This window comes from Plecotus auritus (genome assembly GCF_963455305.1).
Source record: "Plecotus auritus genome assembly, chromosome: 1".
Taxonomy (NCBI): Eukaryota; Metazoa; Chordata; class Mammalia; order Chiroptera; family Vespertilionidae; genus Plecotus; species Plecotus auritus.
In genome coordinates, this window is record NC_137770.1 from 172,413,237 (window position 1) to 172,436,012 (window position 22,776).

General features: G+C 40.9%; 1 protein-coding gene and 1 pseudogene across 2 annotated transcripts in view; both read right to left on the reverse strand.

The window, feature by feature from the left end:
* Nucleotides 1-22,776, reverse strand: part of ARHGEF38 (Rho guanine nucleotide exchange factor 38) — a gene marked incomplete at its 3' end in the record, with an annotated part of 160,928 nt that overhangs the window by 9,194 nt on the left and 128,958 nt on the right. The window contains exons 6-13 of the mRNA XM_080663968.1: nucleotides 21,877-22,076; nucleotides 17,080-17,213; nucleotides 11,810-11,914; nucleotides 9,653-9,769; nucleotides 5,757-6,068; nucleotides 3,263-3,406; nucleotides 2,239-2,437; nucleotides 1,833-2,092 (exon numbers count right to left, since the gene is read on the reverse strand). Of these exons, the coding sequence (XP_080520094.1) occupies nucleotides 1,833-2,092; nucleotides 2,239-2,437; nucleotides 3,263-3,406; nucleotides 5,757-6,068; nucleotides 9,653-9,769; nucleotides 11,810-11,914; nucleotides 17,080-17,213; nucleotides 21,877-22,076 (1,471 nt within the window). The remainder of the gene's footprint in view (nucleotides 1-1,832; nucleotides 2,093-2,238; nucleotides 2,438-3,262; nucleotides 3,407-5,756; nucleotides 6,069-9,652; nucleotides 9,770-11,809; nucleotides 11,915-17,079; nucleotides 17,214-21,876; nucleotides 22,077-22,776) is intronic.
* LOC308255673 (fatty acid-binding protein 5-like) lies at nucleotides 7,936-8,574 on the reverse strand (annotated as a pseudogene). The gene has a single exon. The product of its transcript is annotated as a fatty acid-binding protein 5-like (transcript).

A 22,776-nucleotide genomic window follows, 5' to 3' on the forward strand; every position in this document is an offset into this window, starting at 1 on the left:
AGTGTCATCCAATTAAGGCAGTACAGGTTTCAGTTGATATTCCTGATAATAAAATAAAATCAAGAACAAAAGTCTAAATAGTCACACAAAATATTGCTTTGTAGGATACCTCAAATGTGCACATTACAATAAACAGTGTATTCTCACTGTTCACAAGGTGATACAATTTACTCCCACTTTTCAATCACTTTATAAAATCAATTTATTAAAAATGGAGGTAGATATTTAGTTACTGCTGCCTAAGATAAATTGTTAAGTGACAAAAAATTATTTAACACATTCATGTTACCACTAATATAAATATGTGTTTGTATATGTACAATGTCTGAAAAGATAATCTGAATATTGCCTCTGAATCAGAGTATAACTGGGGAAGGAATTAATATATACTATATATACAACTAGAGGCCCAGTGCATGACATTCATGCAGGAGGGGACTGTGTGTGTCCCTCAGCCCAGCCTGCAGCCTCTCCAATCTGGGACCCCCTTGAGTGGGATCGGGCCTAAACGGGCAGTCGGACATGTCTCTCACAATCCAGGACTGCTGGCTCCCAACTGCTCACCTGCCTGCCTGATTGCCCCTAACCACTTCTGCCTGCCAGTCTGATCACACCCTAACCACTCCCCTGCCAGCCTGATTGATGCCTAACTGCTCCCCTGCCAGCCTGTTTGCCCCTAACTGCCCACCCCTGCTGGCCTGGTTCCCCCCCAACTGCCCTCCCCTGCAGGCCTGGTCTTCCCCCCCCAACTGCCCTCCCTTGCAGGCCTGGTTCTCCCCAACTGCCCTCCTCTGCCAGCCCAGTCACCCCTAACTGCCCTCTCCTGCAGGCCTGGTTGCCCCCAACTGCCCTCCCTGGCAGGCCTGGTTCCTCCCAACTGCCCTCCCCTGCTGGCCTGATCGCCCACAACTGCCCTCTCCTGCCGGCCATCTTTTGGGGTCATCTTGTGTTCACATGGGGACAGCCATCTTTGACCACATGGGGCGGCCATGTTGTGTGTTGGCATGATGGTCAATTTGCATATTACCTCTTTATTATATAGGATCTTTCTACTTTTTAAACTTTTCACAAATAGCATGTATTACCCTTATAAAAAACAAAATTAATTAATAAAAAGCCACTAAAGAAAAAAGCAACTTAAAAAAAGAACCAGGTAATTGGGTAGTTGATCACCACTTGGGGATTAATAGTTAAATATATTGAAACTTTCTGAAGTAGAAAAAAGGAACTCTACATTATAGTTAACTTACCATTTTGCAGAAGAATCATCCCAATTGCCTTTGCATTGATGCATTGAGGGAAAAGTAGCTCTTAAAAAATGTCATTATATGTTATATGTCATTTCACAAGATTAAAAACAGCCAATTCATAGATAACTCAATGAAGATATTGCCCTCAGAAGAATTAGGAACCGTTTTCCACAGGCTACTGATGGCGACAATCTGTTCAGTGTGAGCTGTTTTCCTCTGATGGGGGGAGTATCAGAAGACCATCTTCACTCTAAGTGCATCACAGCAGGGTAAAGGCAGCACCACCACTTACTGAGTGTCACTCTGTGCCAGGCACTTTACATACCCACATTATCCCTAATCCTCACATCAACTCTGCAAAATAGGAATTAATGTCCTTATTCCTGCATTTGAGGAAACAGACTCAGAGAATGAATTCCTTGCAAATACCTGCACAGAGAGTAAGCGTTAATAGAGTTAGGTCTTGACGTCAAAACTGATGCTCTTCCACCAAGTCTTACAGTAAGAAACAGCATCATCAGCGAGAACATCTTTCATGATTTGAACAGCCAAGCATCTTTACATCAAGGTTGAAATTCTTACCTGCTCATCTACCTCTTGAAAACTGTCAACATCAGTGCCGTTTGTTTCAAACTTTCCACATATGCCACTAAGAGATGAGCTGCTGTCACTTATGCTACCTTCTGGGGTGCTTGTGACACTGTCCCTAGTTGGCCGCGAAGACACAAAGAGGCTGATGTTATCAAAGTCATCATCACAGGACCTGTTCTCAGCACCCACTTTCTGTACTTTTGCCGGATTGTAGGGTTTTAGGAAGGAAGAATACACATATCCTTTAATAACTAGACAGGATTAAAAGAAAGAAGAAACAATGTCATTCGTATACACTTTCCAAACATTTGTGTTTAGAGAAGCACACAGAGGTCCCTGGGAAAGTCTCAACCAGAAGAGAGGCAATCGTTCTGTGCATCTTAAGCAAATCACTTACTTCCTGTGTCAACAAGCCACCTGCTTGTACTCCCCAATGGATCTTTCTGCTCCATCACAGCCACCAACTCCCCTTCCAGAAGATTGATGTCATATTCTTGTGTAGCATTGCATTTGCGCTTAGCTTGGTAGAGTTCCTCTGTACTGTATGTAGACAGAAGTTTGGAGCGGTGAGTGTCAGTTTGACGTGGCACTTCTGGCTGGGAGAGATAAGGAGAAATTTTGGTTTAGAGCTGTGTTCTAAAATCCTCACTGGGTTGATAAATACTTCTCCTCTGCAATTTTTTAATAGTTGAAGCCATACATGGATCTGAGATTATTTCAGTGCTGAGGCATAGATTGGGCTATTATTGTGAAGTATCCAGCTGAGTTATACAGTGAAAAAATCTCTAGTTAGCACACGAGGGCAGTGTTGTAGAAAAGAAAGAAAATTCAAAGAAAATAAGAAGGCAGTGGTTCTAATCCCTCTCTTATGCTGAATGCGTTTTTACTTCTTTGTCATACTGTAGACATGTTCTTGCATATTAAGCACTTGATAAATATTTAATTAAGTAAGTTTTAGATGTGTATGTCTTTTTCTGGGAAATAATATCAGTAAACTAGGCAGGAAGGAGTCAAGAGGCCTGGTCCCGTCCCAGCTCTGCCACTAAGTGACTTTGAAAAGGCCACTTCATCTCTGCAGCCTGGGATTTCTTATCTAGAAAAAGTGAAAGGTTTGAACTGTACAGTTTAGCTCTATAAAATTCTATTATTTATTCAACAGATACTTATAAAGTAGCTAGTTTATGTCAGACACCATTTTAGTTGCATGGAATAAATACATCATGTACAAAACAGATAAAAATCTATACGCTTAGAGTTCATAGTGTAGAGGGTAAAAAGAGACAAAAGTGTCTTGCATAAAATAAGTGTGTAAATGACAGGATTTTAGAATGAGATAAGTGATATGGAAAATAATATAAATTATAGTTTAAACAAGGCAAAGAAGTGACAGTCATCATTGGCATGAATGTTACCAAACTCACCAGAATTTGCACAGGCTTCTTCTTTTCAAAACTAAGTTTTCTCTCAATAAATGTGGCACTGTTGTCCTTTATAAAATTCAGATTTTGAACCTCTTCTAGTACTCTATTCTGCATTTCAGATATGTTTGAAACCAACAATGGTACCTATAGGCAGAAATAACATGACATTGTTCCAAGACAACTACTTAACCAGGTTAGGTACTGAGTTTAGTAGAGCTGTGAAGAACAGTTGAGAAAGTACAGGGTAGTTCCACAGTGAAAAATTAGGTCAACATTAGAATCAGAAATAAAAATGGCCTAATTTTCCATCTCCATAAATCCCATTAAAATGATAGGGATAATTTTTTTAAAAAGATTCAAGCCCAATAAAAGGAGAACAGAAGGAAAAATAGCAATAAAGTTTTGAGGGAAAGGCTCAGGAATTGATGGCAGTAGTCACATTTAGTGTGTTGGGTGGGATAGTGGGAGGTGGAAAGAGGCTACGCGGTTTTAAAACAAATCAGCAAATTTTTTGACATGCTTCCCACCAAGAGATGGAATCCATGTCCCCTCCCCTCAAAACTAGGTGGGCCTTTATGATCACCTCAATGAGTAGAATGTTGAAATGAATAGAACAATGGAAAAGATTCTGTCTGACTTTCAAGATTTGGCTAAAAAAGACCACACAATGTCTGCTGGGTCCTCTTGGGATACTCATTCTTGGGAGACTTCCATCACCATGAAAGAAGTCCATCTGCACTATGCCACTATATCAAAAGACCATGTTGAAATATCAGCGAGAAGAGTGACAGAAGGATCTTGAATATTTATTAGTGGCACTTCTCATAATAGCCCCAAAGTGGAAATAACCCAAATGTTCAACTGATAAATGGTTAAATAAAATGTGGCTTATCCATACTATGGAGTATTTGAGGGCAATAAAAAGAATTAAGTACAGAAACACACTAAAACATGGATGGACCTTGAAAATATGCTGAGTGTGAGAGCCAGTCACGAAAAAAAAACACAAAAAACAAACCACATATTGTATAATTCTGCTTATATCAAAAGTCCATTTCTGTAGATACAGAAAGGAGATTGGTGGTCACCTAGGGCTGGGAAGTTAGGGGGAAAGGTGGAGTCACCAATAATGGTTCAGAGCTTCTTTTGGGTGTGATGACAATGTTCTAAAATTGACTGTGGTGATGGTTGCACAACTCCTGTGAATATACAAAAAAAAATTGTATATTTTATGTTGATGGGCTTTATGGTATGTAAATGATACCTCATTAAAGTTTTTACCCTCAAAACAGTGGGCTGGTACTATACTATTTTACAGCTATGCAGTAGACCAGTATAAACCTGTAAAAGGAATAAGGCAGCTCTCTGTGTGTGGACATGGATGCCTCCCAGGATGTAAAAAGCAAGTTGCATGGGGGGCGGGAGCTGGTGGGGAGAGGTCAATGGGGGAAAAAGGAGATATATGTAATACTTTCAACAATAATTTAAAAAAAAAAGCAAATTGCAGAAGGGTGCTATGACATGCTAGTTTTGTGTAGGGAATAACAATACATATGCAAATGTACTCTTAATGACTCAAAGGAGCCCTAAGTGAATAAAGATAAACTAATAATCATGGGGTGGGAGCAGGAGATGGGTTGGTTAGGGGACAGGAGTAGGTATGCAACTGCTAATATATTTTACATAGTTTTGCCTTTTGAACCATGTAAGTGTAACAGCTGATTATTCAATATAATTTAATTCAAAGGGTAAGTTAATTAGACACCCAATAAAAAAATAAAGTAGGAACAATTAATTTTCCTCCAAATGTCCATTAAATACCTAACCAGCTGAATGAGAACTAATACATGTGAAATTAAGGGCCAGGAAACCAAGCTGATTTTCTAAAGTTGATATTAAGATGCAAATATCTTTCTTCCTCTTCAGAAAATAATTATAAAACCATATTATAATGGAAGGCAAAATGAGATATATACACATATTTTTATACACACACACACACACACACACACACACACACACACACACACCAGTCTTCTCTTTTTTGGAGCACAGCAAAATGAAGACTGGTTTGACAATTATCCTACCTCTGTCATTCCACTGAGATTGGCTGCTTTTTGATCCTCATCTTAGTCATGGTTAACACTGAAAAACTATTGCATGGGAAGGGAAGGCAAAATATGAATTGAGAAGCTACAACATAGCATCAGTCAGGTGGAGCGACATTGGTGTCACCTGCAATAGCTGAACGTGGGTTGGCATTTGAAAAGGAATCTCCAAAATGAACTGCAAGTGTCTAAGTCATAGCAAACCCAAACTAGGAAACTCTCTTTTCCCAGTAGCTTCCTATGAAAAACCACACAGACACTCACGCACACTCGCATGCAATCACACGCACCACACTGGTGCAAGCTATGGACAGGGCTGTTTTGCACGGACATTGTCTCCAATAGACGCCCAGACCAAGGTGGCCAGGTGCTGGTGCTGTGCTTACCGGCACCACTGTGGAATACAGCTGCTGTTTCACCAGCATCAGGTCCCGAAGGAGGGTGATGAAACTGCACAGACAGTTCAACAGAATCTTGCATGCGGCCTGGTTGAACACCTGGAGCTCCTCTACAAGCTGGGCATTGAGGGCCTCATACTCCTTTTTGGCCAAATCTGACTCCTCCCCCGGTGCCCGCTGCAGGTAGCTGTTGTAGTCCAGCAGCTTGTCATAGCGTTTCTGGATGAGTTTCTGAGGCCCTGGGAACAGGGACAGCAGGGCTGACAGGGGAGTCAGGACAAGCTTCTGTAAGTGAGCTGCCTGCAGAGAGAGGAAAGAATTTGGTCACAGAGCAGCCAGTGCTGCTATCATGGGCTTCCTTCCTCTCTGCAGGAGCACCAGGAGACAGCAAGGTATCTAGCCAAGTTAAAGAAGGATCTAATCATTTTCCCGGCATTGGGATCATCTCCTTCCAAGCTTTCCCCTTCCTTCTCTTTCTAATCCCCGTACCAACACGTGGAGGGTGGGGGTGGCCTCCAGCCTGTGACTGCCCAGTCTGCATAAATGATTCACCTGTCATTTTGCTGGCAATAAAAGAGAGTCCATCTTAGACGTGACATCTGCCCTGATTTCCTGGCAACCCTGGTAGCTAATTTTGGTAGTGGAACTGTATCCCCTATACAGACAGTACCCCCTTGTTATAGGTATTTTGCTCCCGTGATAGAAACGACCACAGAGCTATTGCTTCCTCTTTAAATACACGGAAGGATTAAACCAATGCTGATTCTGTGTCCTAAATTGCTACATTTTTAGGTCTGAGTCATTGAAAATGAACTTCATATTAATGCCAAACCCCATGCCAGACACTGAGCACCCTATGTTTCACTTCTCTTTGCATTTCTTTCCTACCCTTCTATTCTGAAGGCACTTGTACCCTAGGTTCACTGACCATCCTTTAGCATACATGTGTGGGTTATGTGATTATGTTATGGCAATTTGGAAGCAGGTTTCCTTTTGTACCCCGAAATATGTCCTAGGGAATCAGACTGAGCAGCAGCTGCTATTAATTAACTTAAATGGCCTCTGGTAACTTTGTCTGAACTCATGGGAAATCTAGGAGAGAGGAGAAACCAATCTTTATTGGCACTAGCAATAGCCAACCCAGATTAAATTTGATGTCTAATTTATAAAATAATCCATATGCACTGCAGACTGTTAAATGAGTCCTTTGGCTAAGCAAATAATCTGTTTCCTGTTCTGGAATAAATTGCTGTGTCTGTGACATGAATGGACTCTATAGGTAGTCTACTTACAATACTGCACTATAATTACAATATATATGTCGTGTGACATAGACATGAGCCAATTCACTGTGCATGGGAATTGTAGTCAGAACAAATAAGAATCAGATTTTATTTTAAGATTTTGTCCAATAAAAATGTGTAGATAAGTATCTCTCATGTTTAGCTAAAAACAACTTCTGTGCTTTCAGATAGATGTTTGATTTTTAAACAGAGTTCAAATATATGTTACCAATAAAAAGTTACTTTTATGTTGAGTTTTCTGATAATTATTTTAATTTATCCTAATTTATCATCTTGTGGTGTTATGCAAGGTAGGAATACCTTGTCTCATCTTCCTGTTGAATTCTGGAGTATATATATATATCTACACTAATAAAAGAGTAAGATGCAAATTGACTGTACTTTCACAACACTCACCAATCAGGAGTGAGTATGCAAATTAACCCAACAAAGATGGAAGGTTAATTTGCATACACAGGCACTGAGGGCCTGGGAGCAGGACAGGATGCTTGCATTGTCTCCATGGCAACGATGCAGGCATTCTGCACCGCCCCAGCCGCTCTGGGCCTCTGGGCAGCATGGGAAGGTGGAAAGGTGGCTCCAGGCCGGAGCGAAAAGGCAGCTCCGGCTGGAGCGAGGGTGGTGCCAGCAGCCAGGGGAAGGAAGGCCCGTTCTTGCACAAATCTTTGTGCATCAGGCCTCTAGTATATAATAAAAGAATAATATGCTAATTAGACCAGATAGCCGGATGACCTTCTGGATGTCCTTCCGGATGATCTTCCAGATGAAGCCAGGGCTGTGAGGGCAGAGCCCCTTATACAAATATATATATGACATAATCACATTTATTTACTAATGGAAGAGTTGATCCTAATCAAACCAACTCAGAAATAGTTGCATGTAAAGTATTTGTGATAACTGAACACAGTAATGGGGAAAAAAGCATGAAGAGATTTGCTCATTGAACTGAGCTTGTTTATCCTCATGGCTAATTCCCATCCAGAAGGATGATGGCATTTTTTTCTCACTTTCTCATAGATCGAGTATAGTTGACATTGTTCATAATACATTCCACCACTAACTTCCCACCTTCCCACCTCCTGTGATGGTGCTCTCCTTCGCCTCCCGGCCCACTCCTGGTGCTGGACCAGAGCGCTGTTGACGAAGTTGCAGACGGTCCGAGCTTTTCTCCCATCAGCCTCTTCAAACTTCTCTCCCGGGTTGCATGAGAACTGCGTGGTCTTCACTGTGCTCTCGGTTTTTGGTGAGGTTTTTGCCATCGGAAGTGATGACACAGTCTGGCGTGGCCATGGCGCCCATTTTCTGTAGCGTCATTCCCATCCTAATTCCTTCCTGTACTCCTGGGAGCCTTTGCTCTCCACTAAGCACCATCTCCCTACCAGGTGCTGAATGGAGACTGTGGTGGGCACGGAGTCATGTGGGGACCTGAGTGGAGCAGAGCGCGGTGATGGGAGCGTGGAGGTCTCTGGAGCATTCTTAATGAGGAAGAAGCTATATACCATGTTTTTACATGGTACTCAATAAATATTTATTGACTTAGTTAATGAATTGGAATTAAACTAAAGAGCAAACCCTTGGACTTTTCTAAAATATGCTCTCTATAATTAAGCTTAGATAATGTATAAGAACTAGCCATACTCTTTCCATTTAACATGTCATAAGGTGCTTCTCGGTGTTTTTCTACTGTTGTGGAGGCAGTATCACTTCCCAGGACTCAGAAATATGTGGGGCTGCTCATTGGATGTCATGACTTGAGAAGGAGGGACATTATGGAGATTTAGAACCTGGTACACCAAGAATGCTAAACACCCTCCAACACAAGAGCCACTCAATGAAGATTTGTCTGACCCCAAATGCCAGTAATGCCAACACAATAATGCCACCTTCACGGACCTTCAAGATGATGACGGAGGCTATTGTATTTTATATGTAATACTTGAAATACTGTTATGAAATAACAATATCTATGGAACACAAGATGCTAAGTTAAAATTAGTATTATTCAGACTAGTTTACCACCCAAATATTTTATGGCTCAAGTATCTCTTTATGATTACCAAACTCTGTTTTATGATTCTGTATATTTTACTGAACTCTTAGAAAACAAATATTTACCACAAAACAGGAGACATAATATATGATTTTTATGTAAAAGCCTATTCTCAATAGGAAGGCTTTACTTTTGAGCCTACATAGGTTAATAAAAGTCACATTTTCAGAGATTGTCTTCACGCCCACCTGCGTAAGGACTCTTAGAAAATCGCAGCTTTCTAACTTCATAAATCCTTTCTGTATCACATGCACACGTAAACTAAATGTTGATTTTAGTTGTTCAGACACTTACTATCCCTAGAAACACAGTCTGGGACCCTTTTAAGTTTTGGTTATAGTGAAATCTACACTAATCTACTTTAAAATATTTAATGATAAAAAAATCTCCTGTTTAAAATCTACTAATTTTGACATTAGTATTTGCTTTAGTGCATGTTTTATTTCTAACCAGAAAAAATAAGTGAAAATCAGCTTTTCTGTTAACCGTACTATTAAATTTGCATTTACCTATGAAGATAAATAACTTACAAAGTCATCACAGGGATATGGGGCATTCCTTGGGGCCTCTGGATGGCTCCCCTCTTCCTCATCTTTTGAAATCTCCTGGAGCTCCAGCACACTCTGCAGGGCAAAGTGCATGGCATCCTGGAACCCAGAGCAAAGTTACACAGAGGGCAAAGTTCCAAAGTTAGTACAATGACACTCATCCCAAATGGGCACTTCATCAGCATCACCCTCCATTCCCACCGAGAGGTAAGAAGAAAAAAAAAGAAAAAGAATTCATCATGAACACTCTGTACAATGAGGTTACCTGTGGCAAACTATTTCCTTACTTCCTCCCATTTTACTTTCTCCTACTGCTCTTGATAATAGCCTCTTTTATTAAGAGTCCATCTATTTGTTGTTATTGTTTATGTTAATTCTCACCCCAGGAAATTTTTCCATTGATTTTTAAAGATTGTGGAAGGGGAGGGTGAAGAGACAGAGACACATTGAATGGTTGCCTCCTGCACAATCCCCAACCAGGGATGGTGATGGAACCTGCAACCAAGATACATGCCCTTGACTAGAATCAAATTCAGGACCTTTTGGTCTGTGGGCCGATGCTCTATCCACTGAGCCAAACTGGCTAGGGCAAGAGTCCTAGCAAGAATCACTGGCGATTCTTCAGCATTCAATTATTATAGATCCCTTATTTTAAAAATCACTCCTCTTTTATGTATGTCTTCCATTTTCCTTAGTGAACTTAATGCTCTCTTTAAGCGAAGATGTTCTCATTTCTGTTCAATCAATTAGTGGAAATAGAAGACTTTCCTCTATTCCCAAGAGGCATTTGCTCCTTGAAATTTACATCAAGGGCAGGGTTCCCACTGCCCTTTTACAACTAAGTTTTGGTTTTCATTTTCCCAAATGGCAGCGCTTTAGGAAAAGATGAGCAAACCTAATTGTAAAATCAGGCTTTGCATCAGTCAATAAATAAGGAAAGAATGTGGCTGGCTGCTTACATAACATAGCACCTTGTCACCAAATCATTGTGCCTGACAATCCTCTGTTGTGATAACTTATCTAAGTGTTCATTTGCCTCTAAAAACTGGAAAATGGGAAGGGGACCATTGAACTGATATACATGTAATTCTACTAACTCTCTGTGTTTCATCGTCATGACCCTGGTCAGGATGTTGTTAAGGACACTGTCTTCTTTATGAGATCCATCAGAACAAACTCCGGCCTGGTCTTCCTGCTGAATATAGTTATCCTGTACTCCAATTGGTTTGTTTAAGTCTGATTCTTCAACAAAGGCACCAAAACCTCATAGGGGACTGGAAATTTGTGGGGATATTTTTGTCTTTTACTATGGTTATGTAGGAGTATTTGCATATTTTAATTTGAATTATTTTGTTAGAATTTATTTTCACTCATATTGATTTTCTCTTATGTATGACTACCTACCGAAGGTTGAATTCCTTTCAGAGCTGTAAAGGGTGCATTGTGAAACCCTGGATGTAAAATATAGCAGGCACTCAGTTTGTTTTAGGATTGTGTGATCACATGCCTTTTTGGAGGGTCAGCTGCTAGGTAGCAACCGCTAAATGTGAGACCCACCTGTGAGTTTTGTGGGGTTTTGAAATAGCCTTTCTGTTATGCACTTTTTGCTTTAAAACTTCTAATTTCATTTTATGTGCCTCTTTGATTTTCTCTCACTTCTACTCTTAAATTTGCAAATATGTGTTTCTAGTCCCCTCCAAGGTTTGCGTGCCCTTCTTGAAAATCAGACTTAAACCAACTGGAGTACAGTCTAGTTATATTCAGTAGAAAGGCCAGTCAGGAGTTTATTTAATCTAACAACATAAACGAAGAACATTTGTGCCTTGTCCGAAATTTTGAATTAGTGAGCTCATTTCCAGTGTAAAGAAAGCCAGTTGCTGACTCGCACCATGTGGCCATCACATGAGCAAACGTCCCACAATCTGGCGAGATGGATGGGGGAAAAGACTGAGCAGGTAAGGGAACAAAGAACAAAACCACAGCCTTTATACTGGCTTCCTTCACCAGCAGTTTGCTGCGCCCCACATTGGATATAGTAGATGTCATCATATAATGAATGCACAGTCGATTTACTCTTCAGAATTACCATGGACATCAGTACCTGCTGGTAGAATCATGGAAGAGTCATGTCTTCCTTACCTGTATGTGTTGTAGACAGAATGAAATGTTCTTCACACAGTGCCTCACAGTCTTTTCTAAAGATCTAAATAGCTTTTCTTCTCTATTAAAGGTGTTGTCTTTCACCTAAAATATAGATGAGATTATTTATTTTTATATCTGAAATGAATCTGGTGTTTAAAGAAAAATATCACACGCCGTATTGGCCAGCACATTACCGGAAACTCCCGGCTGGGATGGAAACCTCTGGTAAGCTGCCCACTGCCTTTAACACGGCGCTCTCTGCGGACTGGCACACGGCTCAGCTGATGAGCAGCGAAGCCACGTGGCACAGCTTCATTGCCGTGCAGTTTCCACACAGCTTCACCTATGTCACAGCAGCGGTAGGAGGTCAACTGTTTCTCTGCTGCTCTTAATGACATGTATTATGTAGGTGCCCTTAAATTATATTTGTGAGCTTATAAAATAATAAAAATACAGTGAGAATTAAAAAATGGAAAATAAAAATTTGATCTACTGCCTGGAATTTCTTGTTTTGCTGTTATGTATGACGCCTTCCAATGTATTTCATGGTGGTCATTTAGAAAATATTCTTAGGTTCTTGGCTAAAGAAATGTGATAATTTTTTATCAACTCAGATTTGAAAGATGATATATAATCTTAGCAAAACTAGTCCTCTCTTAAGAAAACTCAGCAGGTAAGGCACTGGTCACATGTATTCAGTTATTTTTTATTATCTTCTATGTTAAGCATTCAGAAAAAATATGCTTTTTATATACTTGTAACAGTTTCTAGGAATGCATACTTATTATTGCTCTTAATGATGAGAAGAGTTTCTTGGCAATCAAATGGCTAGAACCAGCCTTGTGTTGGCAAATCTGTGTGAACAGTAAATGTTTCAAATCTGTGGTGTGTATTCTTCAGTGTGGCACTGGCTAACAACCATAGCTGTCTTCGGTTCATACATTTGTTCATTTAAAATTATTGACCTTAGAACTGAATACATAGAAAATGATGACATTTTCATTTTTAACCGCCTTAATAATGCTCATCTAAAAAGACTTTTGCTTAAATGGGCAGCATAGTTCTTTGTAATCCACACAAAATTTAACTCTTTGCCTTAGGATTTCTACGCTCTAACCCAATTTAATGCATATAACTATAGGCTGTGGTAGATTGTTTTAAAATGCAGTTTTAAAAAACTCATCCCCAGCTATTTTGTTCAGTATATCTTGGCTGGTACCCAGATGGTTTATAAAATAAGAGGCTCAAGGACCACACTATGAGAAATATGGCCCATTTCTCCTTTTCCGTAGTCAAAACAGGTTGCTTTATTTTGCTGGAATATGCTACTGTCTCTTTTCTGCTAGAAAAATTCTCTTTCTTTTTTTAAGGACTTGCTCAGTTGTCACCCTTCTATGAATGTTCCCTATCATTTCCATGCTCTCCACTGTAGAAAATGAATCACTCCCTCATATGTGCTCTCACAAAACCAGTCAATTATTTAAGCTATTCTCTCCAATGATGCATTGCTGGTATTTTGTCTTAATAATAATAACAGCTAACATTTATTAAACACTATGTTCCATACACTGTGCTAGACCCTGTCATCCATTTGCTCATTTTAATTCTTGTACTGTACAACTCTATGGGTAGGTGCCGTGATTATTCCCATTTTGGGGAAAAAACAGGTTTCAGAAGGAATGGCAGAGATGATTAACATCTTCCCTGTCATCCACTTACTGATGGAATCGGCACCTCTAGTTTAAGGTAGATACCTGGCTGCCCTGCCAGTGACTACCCTTCCCAGATTCCCTTGCTCTGTCCTTGGAACTGGGTTTTTGTAAATAGGACGTGAGCGAAAGTGATGTGTTTCATTTCTGAATCTTGACCTTAGAACACCGTCCTTGGGGCTTGAATGAAGACGTGGCTGTGTCCCAGCTTCAACCAGGAAGATGAAGACAATATGTTTAGGAGACAGCAATGCACACAATTGGGGAGAACTGGGTTCTGAAGCATCTCAGGCAGAAGACCCATCTGGACCGACACTCAGGACTGTTACAAGAGGGAGACATAAATGACGGGCTGACTGAAGCTTATGTTTTGGAATCTCTTGTTGACAGAAGCGTGGCCTTTACGCTAACTAACACAGGGAGTTAAAGAAGCTTGCAATGTTAATCAGTAGGACCCGGATTCAAAGCTAAGTGGTCTGAGATCAGAACCTCTTTGTATTCACAGTCTCTCATACAGAGCCTGGCACCTAAGAGTTCAATACATGTGTGATGAATTGAATAGAATCTTCCTCTTGGGTAATAGTTTTATATCCTAACTCCGCCAAATATTTCCCCTGAGCTGCTGACAAGTGCAAAATGGGATGATTTGAGATTTATCTCTTCCCCAGTCCAGCCCATGCAGCTGATTTTCTGATTAACAGTAAAATGCTTCATTGCTGACAGGACATCCTCTCAAAAGATTAAGGGGAAAATCTAATTAATATCCCTTCAGGCCACTTTCACGACAAAGCACGTTTAGCTCACGATTGAAAACTATCAGAAGCTGATGATAAATATGTTAAGGAATATAACAGCTTCTACAGAATCCTGCCCAGAATGAAGACGGGCCAATTGTTCCTCAGTGGAATTGTCTTAAGTCAGAAGCAGCATGTCAAAGGGAAGGGGAGGGTTGCTTGCACATATTTTCCCCCACACGCCTGTGGAGGCTACCATCTCTTCTCACATGAATTCTCAGTTCAATTTTATGGCTGTTGTTTTTAGTGGCAATGTATTTTTTAAAATATTCACCCAAGGATATTTTTTCATTTATTTTTTTAAGAGAGAGTGGAAGGAAGAGAGAGAGACAGAGAGAGAGAGAGAGAGAGAGAGATCAATATGAGAGAGAAACATCAGTTGGTTGCCTCCCACACATGCCCTGATCAGGGGCCGGGGATCAAGCTTGCAACCATGGTATGTGCCCTTGACTGGAATCAAACCCGGGACCCTTCATTCCATGAGCTGACACTCTATTCACCGAGCCAAACTGGCCAGGGTGGCAATGTCTTGATTTTTCTTTCCCTGATCGGTGACCACACACCATAAATGTCCCAAACATCCCATATTATAGCTCTACATTGAGAGGAGGGGCCTGGAGTTACCTCCTGTACGCAATGGACCCAGTGAGTCCCTAGAAGAATATAAAGATGTAAGCAGAAGGATAAATGAGCCATGTGCTCCCAGGAAGTCCATATTGGATACGGTATGGGAAAGTCATCGCAGCTGGAGGAGGAATAAAAACAAGGCTCAGACAAAGTGCATTTACTCACAAGTCCTCGAGAAGGGGTCACCCCAGCCATGCAGGGTCACTAGGCTTGGTTAGGTGGCAGGAAGAAGCAAAGAGAGAGTCTCAGCCAGAGTCTTTATTGGAGTTTTTGTGGGAAAACCCTACAGACACACTGGGCAGAGTAAACAGTTTGAATAATTGTCCTGGGCTTGAGGCTATCCAGGTTGTCTCTGATTGCTTGGTACCTGGCTTTGGTATCGAGGGCAGAGGAATTAGTATGTGAATGAGACAGCGAGGTGGTGGGGGCTATGGATTCTGGATTGGTTGGTTTGCGAATGAAAGAAGTGATCCCCACTGAGCCCTTGGCCATCTCTAAAAACAGGCTAGTCCTGGGCTGGGCTCGCTCCTCAGCCAGCAAGCTTCTTAAAGATGTCAAAGCATCAAAAAAATGCAGAAAGTAAAAGACCTGATTAATACACCATGCATATAGGACTTTATAACCATGTGGCAAGTGAGAAGTCTGAGCACTGAAAAAGGTAAATAACAATACAAGGTAATGATATAAAATAACGATGATGTTGGTAGTGATGATGATGATGCCAGTATTTATTGAGGGCTTCCCCACTACGTTAGGTACTTTTTTCTATGCATCATTTCACTTAATCCTCACAACCACTCCATGTGTTAGGTCCTAGTATAATTCCCCAATTTACAGATGGTTACATTGAATTTCAGTTATTTGCCCAAAGACAAATATTAAATGACAGAGGTAAGGTTCAAACCCAGGTATGGATGATTTCAAAGATTTTGCTCTTAATTCCTGCCCTGTGCTACCTCCTGCGATATGAACAGGGTCGCAACCGGGATCCACTCAGTGAGTTTGTCAAGCGGTCAGAGGAGGAAGAGACCACGTCTAGCTCAGTGGTCAGAGAGCTACTGGGACCATGAAAAATTGGAAAAGAAGAACACAGCAGCTAGCGAGCGGGTCAGATAAGACGAGCCGCCTAACACCAATGCTGAGCCACCATCCGCTTGCCTCTAATTAAAATTAAAACCTTTAGTTAGAGAGGTTAACATAATAAGAGATGAAATCATGCAAATGAGAAGGAAAATAAAAAGTACTATATAGTATCTAAAGAACATTCCTGCCCACTTTTTGTTAGAAGCCCACTCACTGTATGACCACCTCCAGGCCATGAACTTATTACTATCTTGTGAATCTTGAAATGTGTCCCATGGATCACATACTTCAGGGTTATTTCCCTTCAAAACACTTGGAGTCTCTGTAAAAACACAGTCTTCTAGGTTGTACCCTTGAACCAGGTGGAGCCCTGGAATCTTGGAGCAAGCTCCCCAGCTCATTCTGTGCACATCAATGTTTGAGAGCCTTTGCTACTTCATCTATTATGTATTAGGGGTCGAGGTGAACAAGGTACAAGTCGGGCTAAACAACTGACACAAAACAATAACCTAGTAATAGAATGTGCATCTAGGAGTGGGGAGGGAAAGAAGAAGGAGATAAGTCGCCGGGGAAAAAATGGCACTAACGTGTGCACCTGAACAGTGTTTACTCCAGGTGAAATGAAGATAAAATGAATATCAAGGGAGCCCTAGAGGCAAGAGAGATTTTAAAAAGCAGAAACAAGACAGGGATGAAAGGAGGGCATTGCCTTGGGTGAGATTATGTGCTGGGTGATGGCGAGGGTCAGGACTCCTAGGCAGCCCTGGTTGAGCTCTGTCCTTATGTCCTTATCTCTGCTCTGCCTGCTTCTGAGTGGAAGTACCACAGTAGGATAGTGTCAAACCCACCCTCACTCCAGAGAGAGAGAGAGAGAGAGAGAGAGAGAGAGAGAGAGAGAGAGAAGGAGAGAAAGAGGAACAGCATAACAACCTTGGGCAATTACCTTGATTCTCAGTGTTCCAGAAACAGCTGTGTACCAACAAGACAAAACCTCACAGAAATTCCAGCGTTCATGTTCCCAGGAAAATGTATGTGGCCCAAGAAGAAAAATTACCTGTGATTCTCCTCTGGTCAGAATCTTGAGATAATTTGTCACTCTCTTTGATTTCTTGCTAATTGAGTGAATATTTAGTTTTGACAATTTATCTTTAAGTGATTCATCCTCATCATTCTTCTTGTATTTTAGAACTAAAACGAAAGAATGCAGTGACATATCTGGGCCCGTGCAGCATAGAAAGTGTGTTTTACCCAAGCATTCAAGATCAACATTTATGTTTAAGATAAAAATCCACATGATGGTTGGCTCTCTGTAGCAGATGCCATATGCTCCAGCCCCACTGACCAATCATAACTCCAGCTGCCCACCTCCTCATCCTTCAAAACTGCTGTCTGAGGGTGTGAGCCTCAAAAGCCCCAGGTTCACTTACCTCCCACATTAAAAGTATCAAGCTCTTCCTCTCTTCTCAGATAATACATATACTCTCTGGGGTCTCTAGAATGAAGCATCAAGACTAACTAATGAAAAGACAGCCAACCCAAGGAGTCCTCAGATCCTAGAGTGGCTTTCTACTAGCAGACAGTTTTGGGGTAAATTGGGTCACCTCTCTGAGCTTTACTTTTTTTTTTTTATTTTATTGACATTTTTAGAGAGAGAGGAAGAGGGGAGAGAGAGAGAGTGAAAAACATTGTTCAATTGCCTCCTGTATGAACCCCGACCCGGGGTAGAACCAGAAACCTAGATATGTACCCTGACTGAGAATTGAACTCGAAACCACTTGTTATACTGGAAGATGATGCTCCAACCAACTGAGCCACCCAGGCCAGGGCTGAGCTTTACTTTAAAAAATTTTTTTAATATATATTTTTATTGATTCAGAGAGGAAGGGAGAGGGAGAGAGAGATAGAAACATCAATGATGAGAGAGAATCATTGAGCGGCTGCCTCCTACACAGCCCTCCCCCGCTCCCCGCACCGGGAACTGAGCCTGCAACCTGGGCATGTGCCCTGACCGGGAATCGAACTGTGACCTCCTGGTTCACAGGCAGACACTCAACCACTGAGCCACACCGGTTGGGCTGAGTTTTACTTTTTTATCTTTAAAATCATTTTTATTTCTCATATGTTCAAATGTTAAGTATTCCTAATATTCCTTTTTGGTAAGGGTGTGGCGAGATGGGCAATCTCATTTACTGTTGATGAGGATTAAACTAACACAGTTTCAGTACAGAACAATTTGGCAGAATCTTATAAAAATTAAAATATTCATTGTCTATAACCAGGAAGTCCATGCTTTTCATAAGCATACAAAGTTCGGTTTGCTACAGCAGTTTTTTCTAATAGCAAAATGTTGGAAACAATCTAAAAGTTTATCCAGGACCTAGAGGAATAGTTTAATAAATTATGACATGCTCATAAATGGAATACTATGGAACCATTAAAAAGAAGGCCACATTAACTGGAAGAATGTTCATGACATATGATTACGTTTTTTAAGAACCCAGCAAACTGTGGTATCATACATGTTGCAGGAAGGAAAGAAGGAGAAGAGAGAGAGAGAGAGAGAGAGAGAAAGAAAGAAGAAAGAGAATAGAAAAAAAGAAAGTCTGAAGAAAATCATGGGAGAGAAAAAGCTTTTCTCTTTAAAACTTTAAAATATTTTAAGCAAACACAAACGTGATAATAATAATACAGCAGCTATTATCTGTCTCTGAGCTTTGTCGAATCTTAATTTTGCCTTGTTTCCAATTTTTTAATTAAAAACGAAATTACATAACAGGTGAAGTTTCTCTGAACCTCATCTTTAATCCCTGCAGGAATTGTGATTTTTAAGAATGGGTTTATTGCCCTAGCTGGTTTGGCTCAGTGGACAGAGTGTTGGCCTGCGGACTGAAGGGTCCTGGGTTCGATTCTGGTCAAGGGCACATGCCCTGGTTGCAGGCTCGATCCCCATTGGGAGGTGTGCAGGAGGCAGCCGATCTGTGATTCTCTCTCATGATTGATATTTCTATCTCTCCCTCTCCCTTTCTCTCTGAAATCAATAAAAATATATTTAAAAAAATAGAGAATGGGTTTATTATATCTGTAACCATTTTATGCCTCTATTGTGTGTTTGCAGTCATACAATTCATAGTATTCTTTTGAATGTCAATCTTTATTAAAATGGTACCAAACTGCATATATTCTTTTGTCACTTGGTACTTTATTTTAAAAAATAGCATTTTTAAATTTATGCAATTGATGAATATACCCCAATTAATTTTTATAACTTTTATGTTCTCATGGTATCACAGTATATAACACACAGTTTATCCATGATCTGAATAAATATGTAAGCCATTTTCTTCTCTTTTTTATTTATTTGCTATTATGAACAATGCTAGTTACTTATGGGCAAGAGTTTCTCAAATATGTAAAAATTGATTTTCTGGGTCTTGGGTGTGTGAATCTTCAACTTCACTAGAAATTATCAAATTGTCCTCCAAAGTGGTGATTGCAGTTTATATTCTCACCTGCAGACTGAAATTCAGCACTTAACATTAAGTAATATGTCATGATTTTAATTTGCATTTCCCTGATTATTAGTGAAGCTTAGCGTTTAAAAATGTATTGGTCTTTCTGCCCTGGCCGGTGTTGTTCAGTGGTTGGAGTGTCAGCCTGCAACACTGAAAAGTTGCAGATTCAATTACAGGTCAAGGACACATACCTGAGTTACAGGTTTGATTTCCCCTGTCTGGTGTGGGTCTTGTGTAGGAGGCAACTAATCAATGTGAAATGTATTTCTCTCACATTGATGTTTTTTTCTCTCTCTCCCCCTCCTGTCCTCCCTTCCACTCTCTCTAAAAATCAATAGAAAAAATATCCTTGGGTGAGGATTAACAATAACAACAACAAAAAATACACAAAAAAACTTTATTGGTCTTTCTGTAAAATGCTTATATTTATTATTAACTTTTTAAATTATATTTTTATTATTGATTTAATATCAATAATTATATATTCTAGATAGTAATTCTGTGTCTATGGGCTGTCTTTTCATTGGGTTTATGGTGTCTTTTTCTCTGCAACTTTCACTTTTTATTCTGTGCCCTTCTTTATAATCCTATCTAATAAAAGAATAATATGCAAATTGACCATCACTCTAACACACAAGATGACCACCCCCATGTGGTCAAAGATGGCTGCCCTCATGCGGATACAAGATGGCCACCACAAGATGGCCGGCAGGGGAGGGCAGTTGTGGGCGTTCAGGTCAGCAGGGGAGGGCAGTTGGGTGGACCAGGCCTGTAGGGAGGGCAGTTGGTGACAACCAGGCTGGCAGGGGAGGGCAGTTAGGGGCAACCAGGCTGGCAAGAGAGGGCAGTTAGGAGTGACCAGGCCTGCAGGGGAGTGCAGTTGGGGGTGACTAGGCCTGCAGGGGAGGACAGTTAGGGGTGACCAGGTCAGCAGGGGAGGGCAGTTAGGGGTGACCACTCCAGCAGGGGAGGGCAGTTAGGGGCAATTGAGCTGGCAGGGGAGCAGTTAGGCATCGATCAGGCTGGCAGGGGAGTGGTTAGGGGGTGATCAGGCTGGCAGGCAGAAGCAGTTAGAGGCAAACAGGCAGGCTGGTAGGTGAGGGGTTTGGGAGCCAGCAGTCCTGGATTAGTCTAGTTGGATCGGGCCTAAATGGGCAGTCGGACATCCCTCGAGGGGTCCCAGATTGGAGAGGGTGCAGGCTGGGCTGAGGGACACACACACCCTCTGTGCACAAATTTCATGCACCGGGCCTCTAGTTTATTAATACAAATGCATACTACTTTTTGAATTATTAATACAAATACATGCCACTTTTTGAATTAAAAAATTAGAAAGTAAAATTACAAAAATAAGTGGAGTGGTTGGACCAGTTGGTTCCAAAGTCCTACCATTATTCTAATGTTGAAGTGAGATTTGATGTTAGAAGTACAAAGCCAAAAAAAAAAAAAAACAACAACAAAAACCAAAAACCAAAAAAACCCAAAAAACTTATGGGAACAAATCCCACTGAGGACCCACAATCTATCCCAATGGACTGCTACAGGGACGGTGTGATTGTGCCTCCTGGTTTGAAATCTACATTCTATGTTAGACACCAATTTTACATCTCAGCTAACAAAAAATTAACAATACTTTGTTGATGTGAGAAAGAAATATACTTGCTCCCTTCAGTGGAACCATTATTGCCCCCCCAAATCTCCCTTCTTTGTGTGCCGGAACCAGGTGAGCTGAAGTGTTAGCTGGCCTCCCTCACCTGGATCTGCACCTTCCACCACCGATTGAAGGCTCTAGCTTCTCACTGCTCTAGCTACCTGGCCTTGCCATGTCTCCTTCTCACCACACACACTGCCAGAGACGGGACGATTAGAGGCTTTGGGTGTCTTTAGCCCACAACACGTCATCAGGCATGCAATGGTCACAAGAGGTTAAGTATAGACCTGTTTGATTTTTAAAAAATATGTTTTTATTGATTTCAGAGAGGAAGTGAAAGACAGAAACATCAATGATGAGAGAGAATCATTGACTGACTGCTCCCTGCACGCCCCCAACTGGGGATCAAGCCTGCAACTCAGGCATGTGCTCTGACCAGGAATCAAACCAGAGACCTCATGGTTCATAGGTCGATGCTCAACCACTGAGCCACACCGGCTGGGCTGATTTTTTTTTGTAATGCTCATTTTTGTGCCTTATGATCTTCTCCTGAACCCAGCTGTCAAGGCAAAGCCACACTCTCTTCCTGATCACTACAACTGCTCTAACTGCTCAGACATGCTGGTTCTCAGAAACAGAAACAGAGCATGCCAGTCGTGGAGAGCACGAATTCATCATGTCTTCTTACCTAAATCTTTCCGTCTTTTAAGTTCATTGATGTTTACATTGATGTCTTTCACTGCAGCAAAGGCATCCTCCAGGGCTCTGAAGTCTGGGTGAGAGGGAGGGGTAGAATTGCGAAGTTCGCACAGTAATAGGGGATATTTCGTCACACGCTGAATTGGTTTGATCAACAAGGAGCTCATGTTAGTTAAGTTCGGTTTGCCTCTACAATAGAGATAAATAATGTCAGTTTTGCGAACACTAGTTTTATTATCTCCTTTTAAGGTTTGTGGTTTTTTTAATGTTTAATCCTGAAACTGTTTTTCCTCCCCATGCCATCCATTTGGCTATGTACAATTTCTAAGTTAAACAAGAGCAGTGGGTGACTGAAAGATCCTACTACCAAACAAAAACTTAAAAAAAAACACACAAAAAACCACCCACACAACAAAACAAAAGCTGAGTGTATCTGTCCACCAAAAGGATTCAAAGCATCATTCCATCCATGTCCCATTTACCGGTTTTTGTTAATAACAGGCTTTATGATAATAGTGGGAAGCAAACAATGTCAGAATGCATTTTCATGACAGCCAAGAAAAATTCTTTTACCAATGGTATTTTTCTGATTATTAGTGAGGAAAATAAACTCATTATTTAAAAATCTAAACAGATGACTTGCCAACTATAGTCAAAAGAAAGCACTGTCTTCTCCCTTCTACCAAACTGAGAAGTTGCCTTTATATTGTTTCAGAGCTTCAATCAGTCCCCTAAAGGAGATTTATAAGAAATGCAATAGTTCTCTGAATACTATTAATAGCATCACTATCACTAATCATTGCTGTCCTACAATGACGTGCTGTGTGGAATTGTTCTTAGCCAGCAAATCTTCACAAGCTACACAAAAGTGAACCCTCATGCCTGCCTA